The 17684-nt window shown below is 33.5% G+C and overlaps 1 protein-coding gene across 9 annotated transcripts in view; it reads left to right on the top strand.

The window, feature by feature from the left end:
* Window positions 1-17684, top strand: part of RBM33 (RNA binding motif protein 33) — a 170416-nt gene that overhangs the window by 129949 nt on the left and 22783 nt on the right. For 3 of the 9 annotated variants that reach the window (XM_051961072.1, XM_051961071.1, XM_051961068.1), the window contains exons 16-18: window positions 1859-2071; window positions 7252-7440; window positions 16761-16798. In XM_051961072.1, the coding sequence (XP_051817032.1) occupies window positions 1859-2071; window positions 7252-7440; window positions 16761-16798 (440 nt within the window). The remainder of the gene's footprint in view (window positions 1-1858; window positions 2072-7251; window positions 7441-16760; window positions 16799-17684) is intronic. The other 6 variants (XM_051961069.1, XM_051961073.1, XM_051961066.1 and 3 more) reach the window with 3 other exon arrangements.

Raw genomic sequence — 17684 nt, 5'->3', positions numbered from 1 at the left:
CAGGGATAAATTGATTTTAATTTCAGTGTAAGCTATAGTTTTTACACTCTTTGAAGGCTTGTTTTCTGAAGTTCAGTAGTCTTCTTGAAGAATCTCTGTTTTCAATTATCTTTTGCTTAGTTATTGGTGTTTTGGTTTGTTTGTTTTTAATCCTACATTATTGGTCACAACTGAGACAAAGTGATTACATGGTATTTTATCTGAAAGATTTTAAATGTACTCATTTGGGAAATTTTATTTACTTATTGATCAAAACCTCAGGATCTAGGCACTAAGAACTTAACACATAAAAGATAATCCCTGCTCTTCAGATATTTTCATTCTATAATTCAAAGCATTTATTAAGCACTTACTGCAGATAACATATCAAACTCTTCAGTCTGGCTTTCACAGTGTTTACCTTGGTACCATTGTCCCAGATTTTCTTCTTAGTTTTGTGTAGTTTTCATTGCTCTGCAGATTTGGAATTCTTGTCACCTGTCGATGGATAAGGGTCTAAAAGTTATTTTGTGTTCTTCATGTTGCTTGTCAGGCAGTTATTGTATAGTATCAGTGCATGAAAGGTATTATGTACTTCTCAATTGTCTGTCTAATTCAGCAAGGAATAAGGGAAAGATTGTGAAGAATGAAGTCAGTTAAGTTTATTAATTAATAAGCACATCCCAGAAATGCAGCTACTTAGGAATGGAGATGATGGTGGTAATCAGTTGTTATAATGTTACAACATAATTGCTGGCCATCACCACTACTAAGTCAGTCTTCTACTCTTAGGAAAATTGTTCAGTAAAAATAAATTGCAAGAACATTTATTTACATTATTTTGTTGTTCATTCATATCTGACTTTTGATGACCCTGTGGACACGAGTGCTTTCCATAATATTTTCTTGGCAAATATTAAAATGATTTTTCATTTTCTTCTCTGGTGGATTAAGGCAAGCAGAGGTTAAGTGACTTCCTGGGTCACCTAGCTAATCAGTGTTTGAGACAGGATTTAAACTTAGGTCTTCTGACTCTAAGCCTAGCCTTCTTTTCACTGAGCCATCTAGCTGCTGCTCATTTTCATCATAGCTACCTGATAAAAAAGAACATGACCAATTTCTAAGATTTGAGCATGTGTTTCTGTTTACTAGGTATATTAATAGCTAGCATTTATTTAATTTTTTAGGATTTAAAGGTGCTTTAAAACTATTTCATTTTATCTTCATGACAATCCTAAGAATAAGTGCTACTATTAGTTTCATTTTCCAGATGAGAAAGCTGAGACAGACAAAAATCAAATGACTTAATTGCCTAAGGCCACATATCAGCAAGTGTTTGAAGCCTGATTTGAACTCAGGTCTTCCTTAATCTATTCACTGTGCCATCTATGTTTAGATAGTTAGAATCCCATTTTTCTTAAGACAGTGAAATGAGTTGAAATATTTATGGGATAATAATTTGGCTTGAGCACAAGGTAAGAATGCAGTTATTTATGTAAATTGCTAGGTTTTAACAAACAATGACTGAACCGTTAGGCAGCATAAGTGTCCCTATGTTGAACATATTTCTTTTAAACTTCAGCAATATAAAGTAGGGGATTTTTTAAATCATAGACTTCCCCAAAGTTTAATAGATAAATTCATATAAAGATAAAGGTATCACGAATGTTTTTATATCAGATGTTGAATTACTTGTTATTATTTAAAATTAGGCAGAGGATTTTCTGTTCCTCCCCCACACATTGAAGTGTCAGATTTGTTTGATAATTGTTTTAGTTCTCAGTTATGTATTAATAAAATTATACTTCCTAGTAGGTTTCTCAGAAGCTGATATTTGATTGAATAGATACTGAACAGCATGATACCTTGTTAATTTCAGCAGGGGGGAGAGAATGTTGGCTTTTTTCACCCAGAGGGTCAGCCCCAACGACTTCCTCAATCTCCAGAACTAAGACAGCATCCTGTTCGCAAAGTCACACTGACAAAGGGAACAACACTTCATCAACAACAGCAATCTCCAGTTGCAGCTCACATACACTCAACTGTTCCTCCAGGAGTTAAAAACATCCAAGGAATTCACCCAGCAAAGAAGGTAACATTTTTTCTTTAGAATCAGTTGGCCCTTTCAGCAAAGTGAAGAATGTATTTAATAAACATTAGACTTTTTTTTTAAACTAGTCATTCAGGAATTTAGAAATATCTATTACCTGATCTTGATACAGTGTGGTAAGGCTTGCAAATTATTTTTGCATACATTATCTCATTTGATCCCCACCATCTTATAAAGTAGATGGTTCTCCTCACAGTTGCTCCTAGGGTATGTGGAAAGGGTGGATGATAGAGGAATAGTGTTGGAGAATTATTTGAATACAGCTTGGTTAAAAATATATTGTAAAATTCATAGGCCTATGTGAGTCACACTGATTTTTTCCAAGATTTAAAATAATGAGTAAGACGGAACAGAAGTGAATGTAAGGGATAATGCTGTAAAAAAATTACCCTGGCATGGGTTCTATCAATAAAAAGTTATTTTAAAAAAATAATGAGAAAGAATAATATGATGCTAAGTAAAGTATGTGTTTAATGTCCAGTCAATTAGTGAAAGACAGATTCCTGGTAGTATCTAGGTGGGGTGGGATAGATGAAACTTTAAGCTATTCAGTGGGTGTGAAGGAGGGTCTGATTGGATGTTATTAGTTAGGTCTCTGAACAATCACAGGTCAGAATCACTGGGACTCTGAAAAGCTGCTGTTGTCCTCCAGAGCAGGCAGGAAACTGAGCCACAAATTTAGTCTGGGCCAGGACCCGACTTGTCCAAGTCTAACCACAATACTGGGTTTCCTGTCTCTAGCTTATCCTTCACATAGCTGCCAATTTGATATTTTTAATGTATGCCTCTAACTATAATTTTTTTTTATTTAATAAGTTGTTGATTATCCATTGTACTTAAGATAAAATAATAAACTTCTCGTTGGAGTTTGAAGCTTTTCACTGTCAGGCTCCATTCTAAACTGATTGATTATAAAGTAGTTTTTCACATACGTGACATTGCATTCCACCAGGCCTCCATTTTCTTCCCCACAACACACACTGCCTTTTATTTCCTTCTTCCATGTTTTTGGAAAGGATGCTGCTTATTCTGGAAAGGTCCTTCCTTCTTACCTCTACTTCTTCAAAGCCCTAGCTCAAGAACTGCTACCCATATAAAAGCATTTCTTCATTCCTCTAGTTGTTAATACAACAGACTAAAAGCATCAATTCATGCACGTTTGTCCCTTCCCCCCAGGTGAACATGAACCTCTTACTTTATTTGTATTCTAGCACTGTGCCTACTATGTTGTGGATGTTTAATAAATGCTTGTTAATTGATTGATAGTTACTGTAGGTGTTTTATTATCCTTATTTTATAGTCAGTGTACAACCTGAGGCTTCAGACTTTGCCATGATCATACAACTCTTAAGTGTTAGAAAGATGTTGTAAATTTAGGTTTCTTATACTTCTACGAGATCAGTGTTATTTCCACTATCTATGCCATGGTGCATCTCACTAGCTGGGGTATACAGTGAAATCAGAGCAAGTTCATATCCTTCTTCATAAGTTTGATCTTTGACTCTGGGAAGGTTATATAATGCCTCTCATTATCAGTTTCCTCAAGGGCTGGCTGGTCTTGGTGGTCTTTTACATTTCTTCCAGATATAAAGCTATGAGTCTTTGATCCTAAAAATGACGATACATAAGTTTTCTTCAACATTTTCCTGATGGGACAACCCAACTTAGTATTCACATGGATTTTAAGTTTAAAATATGTTCAGTTTGAAGCATTGACTTTGGCCTTCAACACCCCATTTGGAACTTTTTATACTTAGCCTCCTCTTCTTCACCTGAGAGTCTCTCTACCTGAAATTTATACTTTTGTAGATTGATCTAACTACAATTAATGATTTCTTCCATTAAGGCTTATGAACTGTTTCTAAACAATCTTTGGTATTAAAATATGTTTTCCTCCTTTGGCAGAGTAAAAACCATTCATCTATTTGAATTTTTGCTTAAGTTAAATGTGTCACTGTTTAGTAATGGTCAGAATGATGCACAAGTACAATAGGCATCAATAGATTCTCACTGTAGTTCTGGCTGCTTCTTCTTTTTTTTTTTTTTCTCAATAGTGTTTTATTTTTCCAAAATACTTGTAAAGATAAGTTTTTAACATTCATTTTTGTAAGACTTTGTGTTCCAAACTTTTTTCCTTCCCTTGCCTCCCTATCCCCAAGACAACAAGCAATCTGATATAGGTTAAATGTGTACAGTCCCTTTACACATTAACATATTTGTCATGTTGTGCAAGAAAAATCAGAACGAAAGGGGTGAAAAATGAGAAAGGAAAAAAAAAAAGGCCAAAAGGTTTGAAAATACTATGTTTTATGCTTTGATCCACATTCAGTCTCCACATCTCTCTCTCTCTCTCTCTCTCTCTCTCTCTCTCTCTCTCTCTCTCACTCTGGATATGGTTGGCATTTTCCATCCTAAGCCTGTTGGAATTGTCTTGAATCACTGTATTGTTAAGAAAAGCCAAGTCCATCACAGTTGATGCTCACATAATCTTGTTGTTATTGTGTACAATGTTTTCCTGTTTCTATTCACTTCACTTGGCATCAGTTCATATAAGTTCATATAAGGCCTTTTCTGAAATCAGCCTGCTCATCATTTCTTATAGAGTAGTAATATTCCATTACATTCATATACCATAACTTTTTCAGCCATTTCCCATCTGATGGGCATCCACTTAATTTCCAGTTCCTTTCCACTACAAAAACAGCTGGCACAAATATTTTTGTACATGTTAATTTTTTCCCCTCTTTTATGATTTTATTGGGATGCAGACCCAGTAGTAGACATAGTTCCAAATTGATTTCCAGAGTGGTTGGATCATTTCACAAATCCACCAACAATGTATTAGTTCTGGTTTTGCTAAATCTGACCCTTGTATCATGGTGAGTCATTCCCTTTCTGGACTTTAGCTTGGAAATAATTATAAATCATCATAGTTTTAGAGCCCTTTCAAAACTCTCAAAATTCTGTGGTTCTGTAATTCTCAAGTTCCTATTACTAGTTTGCCAAATTTAGGCTGAAATTTTCTTTCTTTGGCTAAATCCTGAAAACATTGATCCTTTGTGCAGAACCATTGGCATTTCCTTAGAATTAAGGTAATATTCTTGCTGCATGGATACCTTTATGGTACCCTTGATATAGTTATATAATTTTTAAATGAATTCAAGGAGAGTGATAATCCCTAATAATGGGATCATACTTTCCCTGTGCTTATAGTGGTATTTTTCTTGCTTTTCTCCTAATAATTGATTAAACAAGGATTATTTATCTAATGTATTGTCTCCCAAGTGAAGAAGTTACATTGTTGGCAACTTGATGCCTTCTCTAAATAACAAAGTACTCATTTTTCACATTATGTGGTGTTTGCTTCAGATTCCAATCTTTCTCTGAAAAGTTAATTATATTTCCTTAAACATTGAGATTGTTGGAAGTAGGAAAATACCTTATCATATTCAGAAAAAGAGATGGTTCAACCACAAGGAAAAACATTTTAGCAGAGTTAAGTGAGGAGGGACAAATGAAGGCATATGACATCTGTACCAGGTTTTATCATCTATCAGTTGAGCACTTGAAATCTGCTGTTAACAGTTGACGGGGCAATAGTAGAAGTTTCTTCTTTTTTAAAATGATTTAGACTTAATGACATCCCATTTAACTCTCACATTCTCTGATGATAGATCTTGATCTATTGTTTGAGGATCTCTGATGTTAGTGATAAATATCATACACCTTAAATTGACCTTGGAGCTTTGTTTTAGCAATCAGCTATTTCTTGCACACTTGTACTAATTTTTTCCAAATTTTTGAAAATTACAGTTCTGTTAGTAATATTACAATGAGGATTTTAAATTTCACATGTTTTTCACAAGTAATCTTATAGTTGATTTCATGTAGCTAATAACTGTTGAATGAAACCAATTTCCTACATATGAAAATATTATTATTTGATTTTCATTAAATCTTGTTTACCACCTTTATTTAACTACAGTTCTGACTTCTTTTGAAACCTCCTTATTTTCCCATGCATAATTCAAATGAAATAATTTCATTAAAAGTTTAAGGAATATTGTGTTTTTATATAATTAATTATTACTTCTCATTGAAACTCACATAGGTTTCAAGAGTTCAGGTTAAAATTTTCCCCACTATATTTCTTTTACTCTCATCTCTGATTTTCTTAGCAGGTATCTACTAAATAAATTTTAGTCTTCTTTACTGAAATTTCATGATAGTTTTTGTAGTGGAATAGAGCAACTGAATTATATCTAAAAAATTATACTTAGGAAAGCCTAATCATAGGAGTTTAGGAGAGCTCTGTTTAGTGAACTATGGTCCAAAAGCTTAAGAATGCTATCTGCTTTCCTATCAGTTTTTGAGGACTCCTTCCCAGTCCAGTTTCCAACATGGCAGTTAAAATATTTACAAAAAGAAGTTGAACAGATATTGACTCCATCTGAGATACTTTTATGGTTCATAGTCACTTTTATAGGCTTTAACTATCAAGCAAATGACCTGATAACCCATGTGAACAGATTGTATTCAGCTCTTTTCATTAGCTTGTATTAGTTCATATTTATGTAATGCTTGAGAGAGATTTTGCTTGTTTGGTAATAGCCCTGTGTGACAGTAAAAGTGCCGTTATCATTCTTCCCAATTTTCAGATGAGAGCACTGAAATTTACAGGGATTTCATGAGTTCCTTAGGAATTTTAAGTAAGACTTCTGCTATTAAAATACCTGCATTTTATATCAACTAGGGTACCTCTCAAATTTAAATTTAGTCTTCAGTATTGATGTGTCTTGGGCAACAATATGTTAGAATAGAGAACACGTTGGGTGATCCAAGAATTTTAACTCTGACACTGGACCTTGATTTTTTTTTTTTTCTACAAAACAAGTAAGTTGAACTAGAGGTGATGTCTTACACTCCTTCCACTTCCAAATTGCTGCACATTAATGATTAGATAGTAAAATAGTCTGGAAAGATGAATCCAGACATGGACAGGAATCTGCCAAAGAGAAAATTAACTCACTTGCCTTTGTCAGCTGCTGTGTATTTCAGTTAATTCTGAGCTATTTGCTTACTTTTCATATCTTGCTATCTTTGAAAATAACCAAAGCTCAAATTTAGTAAATCACAACACTCTTACTCTTTGTTGTTGGCAGGTCATTATGCATGGGAGAGGCAGAGGAGTTGCAGGCCAGATGGGCCGGGGACGCTTGATGCCAAATAAACAGAACCTGCGCGTGGTGGAGTGCAAACCTCAGCCTTGTATTGTGTCAGTTGAAGGGCTTTCTTCATCAACTACTGATGTCCAACTGAAAAACCTGCTGATGTCAGTAGGACCCATTCAGGTAGGTCACCCTTAATTTATCATCTATATGCCAAAAGTCTTCCATACCCCTAAGCCAAATTAATTCTGTGATATCAAATGCTATGTTCTTTAAGGGTTGGTTACTTTAGTTTAAAATAATCTATGAGAAAGGAAAGAGAAATGTTTAGTTTACTGTGAGACATTAGATAATCAGTTGAAACATTTATTACTTATAAATTCAGGCACACATTTTAGACATAAGATTTTTTTAAAAAATCAATTCAAATCAGTTGTTTTGTACAGAAGACCATTCTAAAATTTTATATTAAGGTCTTCAGCATGTTTGTTATTATATATTTAATGATAGTGGAAGAATAAAAAAAATTTTTTTTTTACTGTTAACATTTTTTCTTAAGTAATATTTCACTGTCTAACCTGTGCATTCATAAGAGAATTCCTTTTAGATTTGTAGCTTTATAGAAATCCACTTTGATCTTTTATGACAATTTTCCCAACAAGTTTAGACCTCTTTTTTTTTTGTTGTTGTTGTTCTATATTGTTTTAAGCTAACTATAAAAATTTCTCCAGCACTGTTATACAGAAAACTTAAAGTTAGCCATCAAAATTCTCTTCCACGGCACAGCTACAGGAACCATTATGCCAATGAGAGTGCAAACATATAAACCATTGAATTTTTCCTTGAAAGAAACCCTTTATAGATTTGGATCTGCCCTTTTCTTCATGTCCACCAACACATACCCCATTCCACTTTCATGTTTATCTGGGAGAGTGGAATCAGTTTAATAAGGAGCATCTATAATATAAACATATTTATATATAAATATAATAAATTCATATATCTATGTAAATACATATAAAATATAAACAAACATAGCTATGTAAGTATAAAATTTAGGATGTGGAATATGAATGTTGTATTAAGAAGTCAAGTATCTGAGGAAGGTAATTTAGATGAAATTTAAAACTTACTCAGAGTAGAAAATGCAATTAATTTATAACAATTTTAAAAAATCTACCTATTAACATTTCTCAAAGATACAAACATAGGTGAAAGCCCTTCTCCAAATTGTGCCTATGGAATATTAAGTGTGACTTAATGTTCTCTTACTTTCATATGTTACATTTTTCTATCATATATAGTAACTTGTTCTTACATTACTGGGTTAACTAGAATGCCTTTGGAAGCTTCATTTAGTAGAATAGATTGTTAGTAGTAGCTTTAAAAACAATGCTTAAATATCATGGTCCAAAGAAAGTGCGCTTAAGAGTAATTTTGTCTCTAGCAAAGTCAGATAATAGCAGTTTTCAACAAGAAAACTGAGCACTGAGAACTTGTTTTTGTATTGTACATACACACAAACATGCAAGTTTACATACACGTCCATGCAATACACATGCACCAATGCATGTATGTGTGTGTGCATGCATGTGCACACACATGTGCGCGCGCGCACACACACACACACACACACACACACACACACACACACACACAAACAACAGAGCCAGGTCTGGAATACAGTTTAAAAGTTTTGAATTGTGATAAAGTACCAATGTTCCCTGTTTGGCCTTTTATATGTTGTGTCCTTGAACCTCGACTTCAACTGGGCTAATTTCTGTCAATTAGCCAACAAGCTTGTATTTACTATTCCTGACACTGTTTCAAGAATTTGGGTACTATATACATATAAATATTTACAAAATAAGCTACTGTCAAAATGAGGTGGGCCTTGAACTGAGTTTTGAAAGAAAATATGGAGCCTTTCAGAGACAGAAGCAAGGATGGATTACTTTCTAACCTGAGCAAAGGCAAGGATTCAGTATAATTGAAGGAAGTAGTTATAATAATACGCATATTGTAATGAGTAAGTTCCGAGGAGGTACTTCTCTCTCTTCTAGACTATGATAAATAGATAACCCCCAGGGTGACAGTCTGGGAAATTTAGGATACTGAAAACTCTTAAAGGAAAAATAATATTTTTCTAGTGTTTCTCTTGGCTTGTGCTAAGACCAAACCTTTGTGTAAATAGAACAATATATATTTGTAATCTAATTACCTTTGAGATCACCACTTCCTTTTTAACTCCCTTTCCCTCTCATAATCTACCGATTCTCTGAATTAAAAGCATAAGAAAACACTATATTCTAAAAATATGTGACCAGGCTATTGAGAGTACATAACAAGATTGCTAGTGTTTAGTCATTTAATACCTCCATCTTCCCTTGCCCTTTCCCCCACTCCCCTGCCTTTCTCCCTTCTACCTTGCTTCCCCCTTCTCCCTCTTCCCTTTCTCCTTCTCTTCCTCCTCTTCCCCCTTCTTTCCTTTCCTTTCTTTTTTCCTTCCTCTTCCCCTTTCTCCTTTTCCTTTTCCCTTTCCCCTTTTTTCTTTTTTTGTCCTTTCTCCCTCTTCTCTTCTTTCTCCTCTCCCTCCTCCTCCCCTTTTCTCTTTCTTCCTGAAAGAAGAAAAGTATTGATGCAGTTACCAACCTAAATTTGCTACATTATTTTCAAAAAAAGTTTTCTTTTCCAGTTTACCTAACTGGTTCTAAATAAAACCAAAAAAATCCCTGAGGAATGATGAATTTAGTTCTTATTCTGAAGTCAGTTATTAAGAATAAAGCAGAGTGATATTTTTGTCAATCAACCCAGCAAAATAACTTAAGTAGGATTTTATAGATTTAAAAAAAACAAAACACATAACCTCTATTGCACTAGGATGTTGATTTCTCTCCTTCCCTCCCCCCCAAAAACAAGCTTATTTAAATTTTTAGCATTATTATTATAGCAGATAAAGAATTTGGCTTCATCATGATACTGCACTGAGTTTTTCATGTAATATGAACTCATTATAATTTAAATATAGATTATCTTGAGGCCATAGAACATCAGATTTTTCAGTAAGTGTCTCCTGACTTAAGTTGTTTAAGAAGGAAAATGTGTGCCTATTAAATATTTTGTTTCCTTAAGCTTATGGCACTGCCTAGTGTTCACTTAGGGCAATTGCATGTTAATAATTAATCATAATTAGATAATACTACTGTAATATAAAATCTTAATAATAGAGTAACTCAAATAATTAAATAATTTGTAGATTACATTGTTTTGTATGGAAAAACTAAAAACTATTCCATTAAAGTAGATAGAAACAACCAATATTGTTGAGAATAAAACATTTTACTTCTCTGAATAATATTGGAAATAACAGTTTAATTTTAATATTAACAATACCTTATATTTATATAACACTTTAAGGCTTTACAAATTGCCTTTTCTATTTTCTGTGTTATTACTTAGGCACTACCTAGATATACAATACCAGGTTATCTTTGACTCCTAACTCTCATTCACTCCATATTCTAATCTGTTGTTTTGTCATCCAGAGCCCTTTCTCTGCTCACACAGTCATCACTCACACTCACCCAGGCTAATGGGTCTCTCTTCCTCAAATCTCATCCCACAGCAATAGTCCTTCCTCCACTTCATCTGGAATAACATTTTCTAAAGCACAGATTGTGGTATCTTCTCCCAAGCTGTTTAATGAATTTTAGTGACTCCCTATTTTGATCCATCAGAATAGAATAGTCCTCCATTTGACATTTAAAGCTCTTCATAACCTAGTCTCTTCCTATCTTTCCAGACATCATACATTTTACACATTTGCTGCTCCTGTCACCCTTTATAATCCAGTTACACTCACCAACTTGTAACTCCTCTTCTATCACAGTGCATTTCTGGTCACCTTGCCTTTTCAATAACTTTCTTTCATATCTGGAATGATCTCCCTTCTTACCTCCACCTCTTAGTTTCTCTCACGCCCTTCAAGATTGAGCTCAAATCTTCCTCTCTTCAGGCTTTTTCTGACCCCATTGTCTGACCCTCACTCAGTGCCTTCCTCCCTGAGAAGATCTTCTGTATAATCTGTCCACAGTCTCTTTCTATGCCTACCTATTTACACAGTCACCTTTATTAGAATATAAACTCCCTTAGGACAGAATTTGTCTTTCCCTTTCTTTGTCTCTTCAATACTTTAGAACAATGCTTGGTATATAATAAGCATTAATACCCAGTTTTGTTTTGAAGTAGTTTGTTCCTCATTGACAGATTAGTGCTGGGCCTAGAGTCAGGAAGATCTGATGTCAGATGTAGCCTCAGACCTTTACTAGCAGTGTGACCTTGGGCAAGTCTTTAACTCTGTCTCAGTTTCCTCATCTGTCAAATGATCTGGAGAAAGTTCTTTGCCAGAAAATCCAAAATGGAGTCATATAAAGTTGGACACCATTGAAATGACTGAATGACAGCAACAGATTAAGAAACAGACTCACAGAAATGTCATGATTTGCTGAAGATCACATAGTTACTATCTGAGGTATAAGTTAAACCCAGATCTTATGAACTTTACCAAGACAAAGGCTTTCTCTATAATACCATATTGCCATTTGTGGTTGAAATAGACAGTAATACCACCACTAATATAAAGATATTTATAATATAGATATATATCTGTATTATAAAGAAATTTCATAATATGTGTCATTAGATAGTTAAGATGATAAAATATTAAATAAAAATGTCAAATGTGCTATGAAATTGAAAATACATATAGTCATCAAGGCAGAGGATAGAGAATTCAGGGGGGCAGCATCGAGGACAGCATCAGCAGGAAGGTAATTGAAGCAGGGCAAAAGAGTGAAGGGTATCTAGAGGCAAGCATGCTATCAGTAGATGTAGAGATATATTTTCAGAGTCCTGGAAGAGTCTGGGAAGTGAGGAGTGGCTATTGAATGCATTTTTGATATACCACCCTCAGATTACATTTTAAAAGATTTAACTTTTTCTTTAGGGCTGGCTAAATGGCCTAATGAGGTGAAGGGAGGAGAGGAGAACATGGATTTCTGCCTAAACCACCTTCTTATTGCTTGCTTACATCTAAAATTGAAATGATCGAAATAGAAAGTAAATGAGATTAAAGCATTTTCACAATGTTTAGAATTCAGATGCTTGATAAATTTAATTCATCAAGCATTTATTATGTGCCTGAACCTGTGCTAGATTCTGGAACTACAAGGACAAAAGCAAGACAATCCCTTCCCTCAAGGAGCTGCCGTACAATCATCTAGTCAATCATCAAATAATTGTCCAGGTATTAGTAAACTCCTTGAAGGGTAGAGTATTATTTCAAAAGGGAATAGAAGGTGAAGCGAGCATAAGGGCATGGGGCATTGAGAATTTACAAGAGATTAGGTACTGGGTATAGGAGATACTCTTCTACTCATAACACTTCTGGGCTGTGCATTGTAGCACACTGCTTTAATTAAGTTGGGGCTAGTTTATTACTTGAGTTCAGAATTTGTGAGGTACAGTTAGCTAAGCTGGATTAGCCTGGCGATGATAGAGAGTAACATCTGAAAACGAGTACCTAAGACAGGCAACCCAGCTAAGGTCAGGAATGGAGCTGGTAAAACTTCCATTGATTGGTTATAGAATCAAGCCTGTGAGTGATGATATACCTCTACTCTGATCAAGATAGGGAAAGCTAATACTTAAAAAAACAAAGCAAACTGCTTTGCCCAGGACCAGCCTGGTTAACTGTCAGCTAGGCTGAATAGACAGAAGCTCTGCCCTCTGCTTTGATATTTTTGTTATATTGCTGCAAATGGCAATCAGCTGTTGTGCTTGACTTGTTTTGATTTTTCAACAGCTGACTTTGTATGAAAGAGCTTAATTCGAGGGATTTTGTTAGTAGAGGCATCACTGTGCTTTCACAATCCTTTTTCTTTTTTTGGTAGACTTTCAGCATGCATATATGCTGTCTAGTTTTCATTTTTGTTCAGAGCTACTGGTCTGCTTTACAACAGCCTATTAATGTTCATGATAGTCGTTGGCACCTTTTTTTTTTTTTTTTTTTAACTTTTGTTAAACATAAAAAACATCCTTCCTTCCCCTTTCCTCATATCTTTCTTTGTTCCCCTTCATTTGCCTCTCCTATTTAGTGGAGAAGACTGTCCATGTAATTATCGTCCCCATATTTTAGTGTTTTTTTGCTTAACAGTTTATGTTCTGCCCAGTTGGGTAAGAAGTGAATGACTGAATGCTGATTAGCATGGTTCTCATACAAATTGTGCCTTTGAAGCAATAGTCTGTGAGTCCTATAGATATTTTAAAGGATCAGAGATATCGTGGTTTTTCCCTTTTGATCTGATTTTTCTCTCCCAACATGATTAATAAAGAAATGTGTATTTTTAAAAAATTTAATGTAGATGTTTAACCAGGAAAAAAAAGGGAAATCATACAAAAGCTGTGCGGGGGTGGGGAGGAGGAAGGGATCAGAAAATTGCTTCTATTGGTAAATCATTGGTAAGTTTCATTCACCTTTGGGATTTCAATACATATAAAAGTTGAGCTGCCTGATGACAGGTTCATTTGGTAAAATGTCATTGGGTTAGTTTAAATATCCTCTAGAGCACTTGCCATTCTCATGTAGTTCTATCTTCTTTATATCTGATTTTTCTTTCAAGCTCTAGATCGCTTTTTCAGGATCTGTGCTTTAAAAAAATAAAATTTTCATGTGTTGGAGAGTGATTCCCAAATTGAACAAGCTATATTCCCTAATCATAGACAGAATTCAATTAATTCTATCTGTTTTTTTAAGCCTGGTGCTGTAATAGCATATGACCCTCCAGATTCCCTCTCATGTTACCAGATCTTGAAGTAGATCAGAGTTTTAATACATTTGGAGATCCTGAAGATAGATTAAGATCGAGATCCTGAAGATAGATTAAGATCTCGAGATCTGTGACATATCAAGTGACAAAAACCACTACCTTATGTAAAACTGAAGTTACAGTTGTGTAATCAATCCGGAGAAGCCTTAAAAGATCTTAAAATGCAAACTAATATTTTTACATGTCTCATCCCGATAACAATGTGACCCCCCCCCCCCAAAAAAAAAAAAAATCTTCCAGTAGCATATTGGATTGAATTTGATTCAGTTTCTTTGTTTGTTTAGAGCATAAATAAGTGAAATTGACAAAATCCCCAAACCTGAGAAATGAACAAAAATCTGCTTTAGGAACCTGGGTTAGTTTATATTCCTTGTATTTATGGGAAAGTATGTTTGTATTCAGAGGGATAGTTTGAATGATATTATGTTCTTTTATTCACGGGGGTTCCAGAGTGGTGAGTTTTCATTGACTGATTTTTTGTACCAAGTTCTACTGAATCTTGGGAGTTATTTTGGGGGAATTATTATCTGATTCCTTTGTTTTCTTAGTTTACTTTTTCAAGTAATAAAATTTAGCTAATTAATTATCACTTGACAGATGAGGAAATTAAAGGATAGAATAATTTTTATTTACCCAAGGTTGCATTTATAGTAGTTAGTGGTAGAGTTAGAATAAGACCCAGTCGTTTACTTCCAAGATTCTTTTCCCTCTATCACATTGTCTCTTGTGGAAATCTGTTGATAAGCATGCAATTGAAATTCTGTTCCATTATATCTTAAATAAGTACAAAAATTAATACCATGTACTAGATGAGTATTTAAAGATTTTCTTACAGAGAAAATACTAAAATATTAGCTGAACTTTATAGTTTGACTTTGACTTTATAAAAATAGATTCTAACTTCTGTGTAATTGAACTCATCATTCCACATTACTTTAAAAAAAAAAAAAGTCAGTCATTTAAATGTTAGTATCTCTCCTTTCCAAAATAAATATTAAATTTTTCCACTTACCTCTCATCAACCAACCAAAAATTTAAGTTATATAAATAGTATTTTCCAGTCTCATTTTATATAGTCCAGAAGAAGCGTTAAAAGAACTAGGAACTTTCCATATCTATACTTTTCTTGGGGTTTTTTGCCACAATATTTTTGAAGCGCTTATGAGCTATTTTTCAAAGATAATATAAAACAAACAAATTCTATTTGACCATGCCCGAGGTAGGTCATAAATTATACAACTTGAAGGTTTTATATTTTTAATTCCTCCAAAAGAGAGAAAGAGTTTTTACTCATACAAAACAATAAATAGGAAATTGAGAGGCAAGCATACTTTTCCCCCTAGATTATAAACTGGTTAATTAAAACACTACAATTGTTTATCAAATGAAATATGCTTTTGTAATTATAAAGCATTAAATTTGATGATTGCTACCATCATAGTTTACTTTCTTCCTTTTTATGAGGGGAAAATGTCTGGTTTTGAAGACTTATATGAAAAAGAATTGATAAGTTTAAGGTTCACTAAATCATACTTATCAGATGACCATTCACTTTTATTCTTTGACAGCTACAGATTCCTTATTGTTGAAAGGCAAGCTTTTGAAGGATATACCTTTAACTCTTTTTCCCTCCTGATTTTAGCTACATAGTTTAAAAAAAAACAAAACCAAAAATCTATTTTGATGATACATGATTTTCTTCAGTCTAGTAAGAGATAAATGACTCCATATTGGAGAAAGTAGAGACTAACAGCAGAGTGACAGAAGTTTCATCTTGCCTCTTTTTCTGTTTATTCTTCACTTTGAGGAATCAGAGAATGAATGGTACTAAAACCAAACTCAGAAAAAGTTATCCCAACTTATGGCACTGTTAACTGTTTGATCTGAATAGAGGCATTAACCAAATCAAAGATTTGTTTTTCTTACCCTCTCACCAAAATCACAGTGATTCAGTAAGCAAAGCTGTTATCTTTGCTTTCTTCCCTCACCCTCCAACTACTTGAATTGGAACATAACTAGAGCATTAAATAGTTTCTCAAATCAAACCAAAACTAAACTTTCCTTCAGATTAGGTCTGACAGTCAGCTCAGGGCAATGCTTTCCAAGGGTTCTTGGAAGTCTAGCATAGATTGCCACTTTCTAACTGTGCCTATTATGGCTTGAACACATGTCATTTGAATTCTGTAAAAGAAACTGAATTAAATAAAACTCTACTTTTTAAAAGTTTAATTAGAAAATTAAAATGTTGGGTAGGCCTTAGAAATAGAACTGTTTTAATGAAAAATGTGCATTTTATGAAAACTGATGTTTAAAAATATTTAAGTTTTATGTAGCAAGTAAAATTGATTCCAATAACCTTAAAACTTTTACCTGATTTTTATGTGAGGTTTTTAACATTATTTGGAGAAAAATATGTAACCAGTAAAATTTTTGTAACTATGTGCCTTACTGTAAACATAAGATTAATATTGAAAGTCAATATGTGTTCTAATAATGAGTAACTACTGTGGAATTAATATAGAAAGAAAATCTTCTGGAAGAAAATAGGAAGTTAAACTCTAAATTCCAAATTATTAGTAACCTTGGAATTAATCAATTTTATATGTATTTTCCTAGCACCTGTATTTGGAATCCAAAAGACAGAACCTAGTGAAGTAAGTTTTTAGGCTATTTTTACTGCTGTGGAGCAAAGTACAGCCAACTCTTGATTATCTGAATTAATGGGGAATAGGTGAGAACATAAATAAGTGAAATTGACAAAAATCCCCAAACTTCAGCCACAGGCAATATTTTTAGTCTTCTCTCCCATTAAAAAAGTTTATATCAAAGTTTTGAACAAGTGATACAAATTTCTGACTTGAATTTCGGCACTTTTTTATTTCTTCTGCCCATGTGCTGATGAACAGTGAAGCCATCTGAAAGCAAACATCCAAAAGGGTAAAGAAGGTCCTGAATAATCTGTAACTGGATTATTCTTACATAATCAAAAGTTGACTGTGCAACAGACTATTTAGATAATTCCTAAGTTAGAAATATTTCCAAAAGTTGAAAAAGTTTATATGTAAAAGATATAAATTTATACATATATATGTTTTGGGGTATTTCATTTTTTAAAAGATATTGTGTAATTTAATTCTTCCCTGTCCCTCCCTTTTTATTCTTAACTAGAAGTTTTTCATGAATTGAAAGCCTGCAGAACTTGGTCCAGGTTTAAAGAAATACAAAATAACATAATTTACCTTGGCTATATCAGTTCTCTTTTTTAAAGTAAACTTTTGTGCTCACACATTTTTCTTCTCTATTATTAATGGTTTCTGCAATGTTAGATTTAGACTTATCATTTGGATTTCTGTAAAATATTTACTAGCAAAAGCAAGTGGCTTTCATTAAATTTTATGTTAATATATTCATTTAATGTATAAAATGTTTCTGTTTAAAACGTTTTCAGAATACATTTAGCAATTTTTTATTGGTTCTGTATAGTTGATCTTAAAACCAAAAAGGGCTTATAAATCTATTATGCTTAAAAAAAACCAAACA

This window comes from Antechinus flavipes, chromosome 5 (genome assembly GCF_016432865.1).
Source record: "Antechinus flavipes isolate AdamAnt ecotype Samford, QLD, Australia chromosome 5, AdamAnt_v2, whole genome shotgun sequence".
Classification (NCBI taxonomy): Eukaryota; Metazoa; Chordata; class Mammalia; order Dasyuromorphia; family Dasyuridae; genus Antechinus; species Antechinus flavipes.
The sequence above is the reverse complement of the archived record's forward strand: the minus strand, read 5'-3'. Positions and strand labels throughout refer to the sequence as shown.